General features: G+C 36.9%; 1 protein-coding gene across 8 annotated transcripts in view; it reads right to left on the bottom strand.

Moving 5' to 3' along the window:
* Positions 1-12,606, bottom strand: part of KCNH1 (potassium voltage-gated channel subfamily H member 1) — a 174,406-nt gene that overhangs the window by 128,615 nt on the left and 33,185 nt on the right. For all 8 annotated transcript variants that reach the window (XR_011903079.1, XR_011903078.1, XR_011903077.1 and 5 more), the window contains exon 6: positions 7,708-8,100. Coding sequence is in view for 2 of the 8 variants with exons in the window: in XM_072331918.1 (XP_072188019.1) it covers positions 7,708-8,100 (393 nt within the window). In the remaining 6 variants the exon portion in view is untranslated. The remainder of the gene's footprint in view (positions 1-7,707; positions 8,101-12,606) is intronic.

The raw sequence follows: 12,606 nt of genomic DNA on the forward strand, positions 1-12,606 counted from the left end.
TTTCTGCAAAGCATGACCTGCTGCCAGTGTCTCACACCAGTATCTCAGCCACATGCAGAATCCTCTCTCAGAACAGAGGATCAAGAATACTGATGCTTTGACTTCAGCTTTGCATTGGACAACAGAAAATTGATACCATTATTTCCACATCCATGAAAAGAGGTAAGGAGAAAATAGACTGTGATACATTACTTTGTGAAGGTTTGGGGTTTGTTTGTTTTTCTTTGAAAACATAAGGACTATAGCAGAGTATTTGTTATTTATTAGTTACTAGTGTCTCTACAATCCTGAAGGACAGCAGCAGTGGACACTACAGTGCCAGGTGGTGTACAAATAAAAAGAAGTTACTGTTCATTTGCTGGAAATAGGAATGTTTTACAGCCAAAAAAAAAGGGGGAGGAGTAGGGGGAGGAAGGGGCTTGTTCCATTTCCCTTTTAAACAAGACATGGGATGAAAAACTTCAGCAAAGAAGTAAAACTTTTCATCTCACCTCCTAAAGCTGAACTACAGCTTGGACTTTAATAATAAATTTATGATGGTACAGTAGTATTCAATTTTTATGCTATTTACTTTCCACACATACAGAATGAAAACAGACAAACTAAGCATTAAGATATTTTTTCTGGGCTCCAAAGAAGTGTAATTTATTTATGACTATCTGTTTTTAGAAAAAGAAATAACTGACACACATTTGCTCTAGGATTTCTAGCACTACATAACACGCATAACAGCTGATGTTCTGGCTTCACTTCAATGAAAGGGAGATGCAAGAGAACAAAAATTAACCACTGCAAGAATGAGAATGAAACAGAACAAAAAAAATAATAATAAATTATTTGTCCCAAAAAGAAAGACAATGAACCAGAATTATCACTAACATAAGTGAGGCAAGAGCCATGGGAAGCAATACCTTGCTTCTTGGCATTTGATTCCTTAGTCAACTGTACTGCAGCCTGGCAGGAACATGGCAGCCCTGTCTGCTATCAGGTCATTATTAGGACTTTTTTGCCTTTTCAATTTTCTTAATTAGGTCTGAGAACATGACCCTTCCTACAGATTGCTGTATTCAGCAATGAACAGATGAGACAACATTATGCAAACTGGTCAGAATCAATAGCTAAACTCTCTGGTTGCTGCTGTGGTTTCTAGTACTGAAGAAAGCAGATCTCTGAACTCACAATGCTCATTTTAGTCAGGCAACCCCCAGCTTGGTTAGAACTCATGGAAAAAACAGCAGTAATTCATGTATGTAAGCACTGGGTGTGAAATGAGATTAAAAGGCTGATTTTTTATTTATGAAGCTTGCCTTGCACATATAAACCTTCTCAGAAAACCAGCATATGCAGGAAACAAACTTTCTTTTTAAAGCACCAATTTTAAGAGGAAAGACAGGGAAAAACATATCATGCAAGTAACATAAAGCTTCCAATTGCTATTTACCCATCCCACATTCCACATTACCAATTCAGAAACGTACCCATGTCATGTCCCACCTGTAAGGGGAGGAAAGCAGTAACCAGGAAGTTAGAAAATAGTTTTTGTTGGTCCTTTACATCCTTACAGACAGCTACATGTTTTCCAGTGCTTCTGATTCAAAGAACCAGCCAGTTCCTGAAGCTTTTTTTAACTTACTTGGCAAAACAGCCAAATAAAATTTAGTATTATAGGCATCCAGTACCACTTAATCTTACATTCAAATCCAGTCCCTAATAAAAAATAGACTACACAGCAACCACTTAGCTACTCAAATAAATACTCTTTGCCAACTCATCTGATTTTCTGCCTCAGATCAATACAAGTATGCTGAACTGGGGAAAAAGAACAGGGTAACTGATCCTGGTCTCTGAAATATGCTTCCCCTTATATGCAGTACAACTCAAACAGCAACTTTTTAAAATAATTCAGATTCTAATAAATTCAATTAGCTCTCCTTCGTAGGCAAAGGCTATCACCATACATTATCACTGAAAATGTAGTTTAGTGTTTTAATTCCTTTAGCCTTATACAGATTGAATTGCTTCTGTAGACTACTATTCTTTCTTTAACAGTATGATAAATCATGCCACGCTTTTCAAAGCTACGGAAAAGCAGCCTTGAAATATAATCACATCCTCTCTTTCTCATGACTTAGCCAAAACACTAAGCTGAACTAGCAGTGAGAAAAAGAGCTAACTGCCATCCTATCAGCCACAAGCAGAACCTATGGAGTAGGTGCTGGGCAGGGCATCCTTCTTTAGTATCCTCTTTTGGGAAGGCCTATATAGGTAGATAACATAGATGCTTCCAAGCCACCAAGGTATATCATAGTATCATAGTTGTATCATAGTATCATGCAAGTTGGAAGGGACCTTAGAGATCATCGAGTCCAACTCCCGGGATTTGAGCCCTCTGTGTAGCAAAGTGGCACTTCTACCACTTGTGCCACAGGGGGGATTCGAACCTGGGCCTCTGGAGTTGCAAGCGGCAATTCTACCACTGTGCGCCACCAGTATATAAACCTGGGGGAGACCAGGGAAGTACACAGAATTTAAACAAACTGAACAGTTTACGCACACTTAAGCACAGGAAAGAATCCTTAATGGTTGAATGTCAGAAAAACTCCGAAGTGCCAACATGCAACACCAACACAGTTTGTAAAACAGAGGGTTCTGAAGGCAGCCTGCTCCTCAGAAGGGCAGCATAAAAAAGGCACTTCATTATAAGTATGGAGGTTGGGTTTTAAGGCATTTATCCCCTCCCATAGTCTGTCAGCACATCCACGAAACATGCTTTACCAACATTTCTACTATGCTTCGATCATTTAGCTTTGTTACAGACATTATAAAGAAAGTAGGTTATGACTGCTTTAGTTTTAATCAGCCACATAAAGACATTCATTCATTACCAGATTTATCAACAGACTTGACTCACATGCAAAACTAATTAGACAGACCCAAATAGGAGAGATGAACTACACAGTTTCAAATGGATATTAAATTATATAGCAGTCTACCATTTAGAAGACTTTATAATTTCCAGTTTGCACAATTAGTCTAATAAAAATATTTATGATCCCCTGTTTATTTTATAAAACAATAAATCCCGTGGTCATTTACATTTATTGCCTTGCTCCTTAGTATTTAAAAAAAATATATGGTAAAACACATCTAGAGAATTCGGTGTAGCTACTTCAGTAATTCCTAGATAGCTCATTTGTATTAGCAGGAGAGATTATTCCACTAATAAGATTTAATTTAATCTGTTGTTAAAGTACTGCCTTGCATTTGCCAAAAACCTGACCAGCAATGCATTCATTTTATCTGCATACAACTCACTGTACTTTCAAGTTGCACCACGCTCCCTTAGCAGTAAACAGCTTAATTTACTTTGATTATTTCTGTACTGTGTATTTTTTCTGTGGCCTTTTTTTTTTTTTAATCTTCATACATTTTGTCCTTTGAAAGTTATATGTCTTCTTTGTCTAAATGCTAGTTTCTCTCTTATTGATCCACTTAAGTGAACCGTAGATCATTTCTATTGAATACGCCTTTCCTGATGATCATTCACTATGCATTTATTTATCTCAACTACTAAGAATGATATATGGTTCTCAGTTCAGTATCAGCCAATAACTGATCACAGTGTTCTACTCAAATATACACAGGGAGCTTGTAGTAAAAACTGCTATTTCAGAGATATATATAATGCTGACATGACTGGATTCCACTCCTAACATGAAATTTCACAACAGTGTCACATGTAATAAGTCAAATTGTTTCCAATACAATTTATATCTTATGGGATTATGGATAAAAACCACAGTATAAAATTGCTTGAGCTGACACTGCAGAAATATTATTCAACTTGCTTTGGAATACAAGGTCTTAGATTGCATTGCTCTTGTAAAGAACCTCTTTAAGTCTGTTTTTTTTTATTAAATTTACTGACTGACATCCAAACACAAACATGTAACGTTACTCCTCAAAGTAGGTGACATTTCCTTAACTGAGGAACAGTACTACTTACTATAGTGGATCACTGACAAATGTCATTGTGATTATTCAAACTTAAAAGATACTAACATGGCAGGTTTTAAGAGCTGTGTACATTTTAACCCAATGTACTCTTTCTGACTCAGTCTATGCTACAGCATATTTTATTGTACTAAGATTAATCCTAGCATTATGTTGATTCATCGATCAACGGATTAAGTTCTATATCAGGTCATGAATGTAATTTCTACTTAACTCAATAATCAGGTTGCCATATAGAAAAAAAAAAAACAAAAAAAAAAAAAAAAAACAGGAGAAATATTTATACCTTTTCTTTCATTTCAGACCCAATGGAAATTTCTCTAAAACTACTTATTTCTCACTGTTTGCATTCTGTTCACGTCTATACTCCCTGAGATGCTGTACTCTTTCTCCTTTAGTACCACACTTGAGATCAGAAATTTCAGACATTCTCATATTTAATCCATGGCCTTGGACAAATGCATTCATTTTTTTCCCTCTTCCATCTGTAGAATGTATTTATTCATACTTAAGTGCCTCTTGTATTAATTGTAGTTATTAATAGTTGTATTGATTAATAGTTAATGAATTCAAAGTATTTCTATGGACAAAAAAAAATCTCAACAGTACAGAGTGGAAATCAGAATTTCAATTATATTTTCTAAGATGTGGATTGAAAATATACTAATGTTCCAAGTAACAATAGACATGAGAAATTTTGAAATAGGCTGAAAAACACAGAAGTCACGATTTTGTTTCAAGACAGTATTTTTTCCAATGTGTTTTATAATAGAATAATGAAGTAAGTTGTCAAACAAAAAGTTGCTTGAAAATGGGGAAGAAAATCAATCCAAATTCTTTTTAAATGAGTATGTCTTGTCAAAAATATTGATCAACTCTAGTTTCATGTTATAATTAATCTTACATTGTTGGAACATCTTGAAGAAGACAAAAACAGCTTCACTACTAATGTACTAAGCCAAGTGTTGAAACAGCCCCAAAGTTACCCAAAGAGCCAAGAGACTCAATACCGTATCTACACTGCTCTTAGCTTCATTACTAGCCCTGTAGCCCTGCGTACATTACAAATTAATTGGTTTTTGCACAGTAATTATGTCACTCTTAAAAACATGTCAACTCGTCATGTTAGTTCCTCCATGGTACCCTCAGTGTCTTCAGTTTCTCTTGAGAATGATAGCAGGTAGAAAAACAGCGAGCTTTAAACTCAGTCTCCCTTGTGGAAAATACAGAAACATTAATATAGCAATTTATACTCTTTATCTCATTTTAAAGCCACTGCTGACACTGGACATCATTTTCTCTCTGACAATATTTTTTAAATGTATTTGCCAGATGGATGAAAAAAGCCCTCCCAGTAGCAATGGTCACCTACTGTCTCCAGTCTCAAGGTATTAACTTACAGCAAAGCCAAGGTAACACGCGTAACAACCCAGTCTGGACACTGAAAACTTGAGCAGTGCTGCCCTGCAGCTGACTTAATCTAACAGTTAAATAACACGGCATGTGAACTGGGGTGAGAAGCAAGTAAGATCTAAACCAGCACATTTGAAAGAAAGTGAGCTAGGCCCACAAGGGAATACTCTACACAATGCAAAATATACAAAGCAAGACCTTTCTGTTTTGAAGACTCCTTGAATATGACTTTTTTTTTTCCTTATAATAAAAGGTTATATTTTTCTCCACAGGCAGTTCATGAAACAATAATCAGCATATACTGTCCCAAATCTCCATCTGAAGTGCACAGCATTATTCTGCTGACATTGCTGGCAAATCCCCTCAGGCCCTGTAAACCAGTCTGTGAGCCCTGCACAGAAGAGCACCATTTACACCAGTGGAGGCTTTGCTCCAATGACCTTACAATGATTTGTACCAGTTAAATGTCACAACCCACCAGGGAAAATAACGGTGAACAGTCTGGAAAGAGTAGTATCAAAAGGAAGTTTTTTCCTTCGCATGAGGGCTATAGTAACTAGAAGGACTGCTGTTACACTGATTAAGACTGTTGAAGAGACACAGGAAAACTGAAGTACTAATCATCTAGTCATTAGAATGCAACATCCAAACAAAGAAACTGGAGAAATTCAAACCTGCCTAGCAACTTCCCAGTAATTTTTGCCATGAGTCTGTTCATGTCTATGCCTGGGCTCAGTCCAAGGGCAGTGATGGCCTCTGATGTAGACACTTCCCCCAGGGATATTCTGTAGGTCATATCAGCAGCCTACAGATATGAAATGTTCCTCCAGCAAAAATCATCAGCAGGTTATTACTATTTGCAGAGAGTGAGAAAAACCTTTTTTTTTTTTTCTTTTTTTTTTAATCTTTCAACCACAAAAACACCTGTGGGCACTCTTTTCAGTGCTTCATCAATGCTATGATAAAGTAACACGTGAAAGCCCTGCACAGGAATTTGCGAACAAACAAATAACTAAGGTCAGGTCTCATAAGGCTTTTTGCATCATCTTATTTGTGTTATTTCCATCTGTAGCTTTATATATAATGAAAACCTCTTTAGGGAATTAAATATCAAATAGCATCACGTTTGTTCCACTATATCCAATAGTTTGCCTACTTAGCCTAAGTTCAAAAGGAAAAATAAATAAGATAAACAACCCATTTAGTGTATTTTCACAAAAGTATTGCAGTTTTATGATTTTACCCAGATATTTAATTGGATATAATTATCTTTTAATAGCTAGGTTGTCCTCTATAACATGTATTTCAAAGGAACTCATAAAAATTAAATATTACATGCTAAATTTTAAATACTAAGCACAGATGAAATGTGTATGTATGCCACAGATAAATACAGACATAATTATGTTGTGATAGATTTTATAAGGTATAGTTAAAGATGATTCTTGTAGCCTACTTCTTAAAATTTTGTTAACAATTCATGAACTCTCTGACCTAGTTAGGCATGGAACTTATTTTTTACTTTTTAATATGTAATTGTGTAATATTTTCTTGGTAGCTTGAGCCAGTAAAAAAAATAAGCAGCACCTGAGTAGCCTGAATATTAGTTCTTCTGCTGGCTTGTGACTGGTTCCTAAAGAAATGCTAAAGAATTATGGAGGAGCCTACATTTCTAGATTTCTGCCTGTCTTCTTCTAATTATAGAATTATCAAACAGCATCTTCAAGTGTTTTACTTTCCTCTACAACTGTTGCCAATGGTGCATGCATCACTGGGCATCCATACAGTACTTTCTGGTGAACTAAGATTCAGCCAGTCACCACCTGCCACATCACAATAGAAGTAGCTGAGAAAAATGCATTGTTCGCATGAAGAATTGCCCCAGGTGGACATACTCTGCTCAGTTATCAGTGAGAGGAAGAGAATCCTACACTAAGAAACCATCTTTACACACTACCTCAAGCTATTCATGGTATGTCAGATGAAGGAGTTTCTCTCAGAGCTGTACACAAAAGCTGTCTTGCTTCTGCTTTGTCCACTTGAACTTTGAGAAAGAAGGAAAGTAAATACGGATTTATGACACCTCAGCCCCTAATAGTGCAATTAAAGATGAATCCTTCCAGAGAAGATTCACCAGCAAATTTTTACATGCACTGAGGGCAGCTACTAGATACATGGGTACAATAACCTAACATATTCAAAAGCATCCATTTATTTCTTCTCCCTTCCCCACTCCCAAACATAAAGTAATAATTAAAGAGTGGAAGTAGAACTACTGACCTCATCGACATTCTCAAATGCATTGATCACATCGTATGGCAAGCATGAGAGCAGATCGATCACAAACCAGGTCTTCAGGTAATTCATGCGAATCAGCTTCGGGTCAGAGATCACCTCCCCTGCTGGCCCCACAAAGGTGGTATGGAAATTAAGTACGATGTCTACCAAAAAAATGACATCTACAATGCTGTCCACTACTAGCCATGCCACATTGTTCTGTTTGGTTTTAAAGGAGACATTGTAAGGGACCAAAATAGCAGTGTAGAAAGTTAAAATCAAGATGATCCAGTCCCAGGTAGTCTTGAAAACACAATAATGCAAAATTATATGTGGCGGAGTCTTTGGTGCTTCTTGTTTGTACTGTGGTAGAATTTCGGAGCCCAGCTGCAGTACCTATAGAGACAAAGATTTCAGGAGAAAAAGGAAACATTAATTGTTTTTAATATTAATTTTAACATCACAGAGTCTTGAGCTCAGCTGATAAAAAGACATGCCCACTAACCTCCTTCAACATTATCAAACTGTAAGTCAGAATAAGCATTCTGCTAAACAAAACAAACAACAACAGCAACAAAAACAGCAACCAAAAATCAGTTTTCTTTCTTTCAATGTCATTAATTATTTTTTTTACTACAACTAATGTGTTGAGCCTCCAAGGCATGCAGAGAAAGTTCCTTTCACAGTCTAAACAGATAAGACAGATGAATGATGGGAAGGAAGGCAGTTGCGAATCAGTCAGTCCAGCGCCTGGACGTTGTTTCTCAGCGCTATCTTGTTTTACTCTTCATTATACTGTGTCTGAAATCAAGTCCTGTATGACAATCCATGAATGCATTAGCCTCTATTCCTGTGTGCTACACAGAACTAAAGTCCACAAATTATTATTATTAGCTTCAATAAACTCATTTCAACCTTTCATGTTTCACTGAGAGGAAGTCAGTGTCTTCCATATCTGATGGTGTACAGCTGAGTTCAAATACAGTTAGGGCCTAGTTCAGAAAGGCACTACAGCAAAAGATGATCTGTCAGCAACTTGAGGTTCAGCACATGTTCAAGTCTTCTGCATAATAAAAATCTGACCATCTTTCCCATTCTGCACAGTAGTATAAAAATAATACAATCATGCATTTACATTATGCAATACCTATGGAAAACCATGGCAACATCTTAAGAACTAAGTTTCCTCAGATCCGCGAACAAGAATACATTTGTTTACATCTATGGTTATTCATCAGGGTGGAACCAAGGTGAAAAACCTGACGCACACACACACAAAAAATAAAACTAGTTATATTTTTAAACCAAAGTTTCCCCAATAGGAGACTTGCTCAAATCAAATGAGATGTATTTCTTAATACCAGACTCAGAACCCACGAGAATTATTTATGAGCATGGTTCCTTTTTCACATTTATTTACAGTGTAATTCAGAGCAACAGGCCACTCTCTCTGGGAAAAGATCAGACAACATATCTAGAACAGAAAGGATGTCTTCCATTCATGCTCCTTATCTCAGCTTTGCTAACATCAATTATTTGGACATGGATTTTTATCTGCAGGCTTTCTGGGTATTTCTTATTATTCTTTTTTTGTTAACTGGTGGTTTGTTTTTTGGTCTTTGGTTTTGTTTTGGTTTGGTTTTTGTTTTGTTTTTTTTTGCTTCTGAATAGATTAATCCAAAGAAGACAAAAAGAAAACAATTGGACAAAACAAGGACTGGACAGACCAAGTTGCCTGCTGCTTTGCACCTTACGTCCTCACATAATCAGTTACTGTTGTGCACCACAGAGGTCAGACACTGTCAGATCAGAGTCCCTTGCACACGTTTAAACAACTGTGAGAGCTGAAAGGCGAAAAAAACAAGCCTGCTGACCTTAAGCCCATTGTGTGTTCCAGAAGAGAAATAGCATGACCTGCTCAGGGAGACCTGCTGGTTAGCACAAGGGCATCAATGCTATAAGAAAAAACTGAAAACCTAATGAAGTTAGTTTCACTGAGTTTCTAGAACCACAACAAGCAGGGAAATAAAACACTTACCCCTAAAACTAGAATCCTTGCAGACCAAACCAGGACTCCAACATGGACCATACAGTATTAAGTGCTATGCCACTCTTAAACCTGATTTATTCAGGCTTGCCACGATAAAAATTGTTGGCTTGTGCTGTGAGGAAGCTAAATAAGCATAGGACTAAAGAAGTCTCTTCTCTGCAGGAGGCAATGGCCAACAGAGTTCCCAGAAGTCCCTAGTACTGACTGGAAGATGTTGTGTACTGACCTGGTAATGTATATGTATGGCATGCATTTCCTACACAGGTTGTTTGTTTGCAGTCCCAGCTACAAATGCTTGAAGGTCTCTTCTTGACAAAAGTTCAGGACTAACATCAGTACTGCAAAAACCTGCTGCATTCCGTTTTGAACACTGCAGCTATACCTGGATCAGTTGGAAAGCACTGTGCTACTACTGGTTTCAGCAAGGCTTAGTACAAACAGCAGCTCTCACATTAGATCCAAAGCCCTAAATATGGTCCACTGGGCAATATTCACTCCCTGAAATAATTAATCATCAAAAACAATCATTTTTCATCATATAGTGACATTCTGCAGACAGCTAACTGGATTTTAGTTCTAACGCCAAGATCTAACTAGCAAGGGAAGATATGTTTCACCCTTTATATATGGAGGGTGAAACATAATTTCTTCTCCAGTCATCAGATAACTCTTAGCACTATTTCTTTTTTTTAGCCTAAATACTACATGAAAAAAATTAAACATTTTGATAATGATTCCATTCAGTACAGGAACATCAACCTCACAACACTGAAAAGTGCACTTTGTCTTCAGATTGTTTGTTAAATTTACATATCTAAATTCTAGACTGACAACTGTATAATACACTCCATCTTGGCCACTTCTGGTCTCTTTGCACTCAAAGAACTTGTGGAAATTTTGCATCCTCCAAGCTGAAGTTATTGGAAAATGTACAAATGTACTGCCATATACCTAAATAATGAGAGCCATGACAGGAAAGGTCTCTGACAATAAAGAAGAGACTAAATTATGGTGTCAGTTATTTTGCTGTAAATCACAAAGAATACCAGTAAATCCAGTGGAACTAATGGATGTAAATCTTAACTGAATGCAGAGAAAAACAGACTTCTCATTTCAAATCACTAAGAAAATAAACAACTTTGCTGCTTCAGTGTTTTAAAATGTCATCACCAAGTACAAAGCACCATCCACGGGCTTGTCTGAAATCCAAAGGGCTAAAGCGCAGAAAAATAAAGGCAACGTCTTCTTCCTTCTTTATTTAGAAAGTAAACACACTCTAAGCTATCTGAATGGCTAGATTTATTAATGAACATTTTGAATTTCCACTCTCTCCCAGTAGCTAATGAAAATGAACAGGGAATCATGGCTTTAGCCATTCTCCAATAGAAGGATGAGCACCAGAAGTTTGCATGTGAATCTAAAAGAGAAGAGTAAGGAGAGGGCAGGAGATGGGCATCAGGGAATGACACAGAGATGCTGATCACTTGCAAGGTGGAGAAGGTCACTTGCAGCACACCTGGGATGTCTCCAGCCCTCTGTTTAGGTAGGCTAGGGTGACAGATTCTAGTCCCGGCACCCCTTCATTACATCACTAACATACACACCTTGTAAAACCACTTAAACATCTTGCTAGAGTTGCCAAAGTTCTCCACTGTCATACCAAGAATCATGCATGGTCTATTTGCTCGCCGTTCTTCCAGACATGCACACCACTGCATGGTTGTCAGGAGATTATGAGCTATAACCTCACTCTCTCTACGCCACATAGCAAGGCCAGGCAGATGTAAAGAGAAATACATGCTGCCCTACCCCAAGGTGCTCTTACTGTACTCCAGGGTCTATGGAGAACAGTGCCAACCTTAAACACAGAATACCTCAGTAAAACACATAGTTCTATCAGAAAGTTATTATTGGAAGTATTCCAATTACTTTTAATTCATCAGTGACTACAGTCTTATTATCTACATATATTATTTGTGATAATGATGCATGATGTTTTAATTGCTCTTTAAAGCCAAAGAATATCGTTTCAAGAGCAAAAAGGAAAAACTTCACCATGAGTTTCACGAGGCTGTGTTTTGGGTTCTGTTGTTTTGTTTTGTTTTAAACAGAATAAAACTGATTTATTCTAGATTTCTTTAAAAATGGTAATATATCACCAATCAGGACTAATAAAAGTGCACTAGAGCAAGTGGTTTAAATGATTTATTTCTAAGAATGAATAACTTGGGAAAAAAACATATTCATTTTCAACTTAATTTCCCCCTTTTGTGTTTGCAACAGCATATTTGCTCTCTCTCATTCTCCCTTTTGTTCTCCTAAGCACCCACACAAATTGCTCCCCAGCCAAGAGCTAGGTGCTAAGTCTCAACCTGATGTATATTTTAATGGCTGTTATAAGTCCCTAGTAAACAGGATTAAAAAAAAAAAAAAAAAAAAAAAAAAAAAAAAAAAAAAAAGGCAGTAGGTCCTTTATTAGACAATGCTGCTAAGCACCAGCATAATTTTTCTGCATTTATGCTTCATAACTATTTCATTTTTTACATTATGACACACTCTCGTTTACCCCAAGCTGCCTGCTAAATGTACAGAATGCACCAGCCAATTCCACGGGTGCAGAAGACACGCAAACTCTGCAGTGACCAGAAAGAAAGGTTCCTACAATTAGTTCCTTAGTAATAAAACCACAGAACCGTATCAAATACTTTGTACTCATATTGCAAAATGTGCTTAGAGTTACCTAACATCCCTGCATTAATTGCATAATGAATTTAAACAGTTTTTACATGACTGCTATTAGAGAAGTCAGGCTAGACAAATCTACACACTCTGGCAAAAGTCAGAGATTAAAG

This window comes from Excalfactoria chinensis, chromosome 3 (assembly GCF_039878825.1).
Source record: "Excalfactoria chinensis isolate bCotChi1 chromosome 3, bCotChi1.hap2, whole genome shotgun sequence".
NCBI classification, from domain to species: Eukaryota; Metazoa; Chordata; class Aves; order Galliformes; family Phasianidae; genus Excalfactoria; species Excalfactoria chinensis.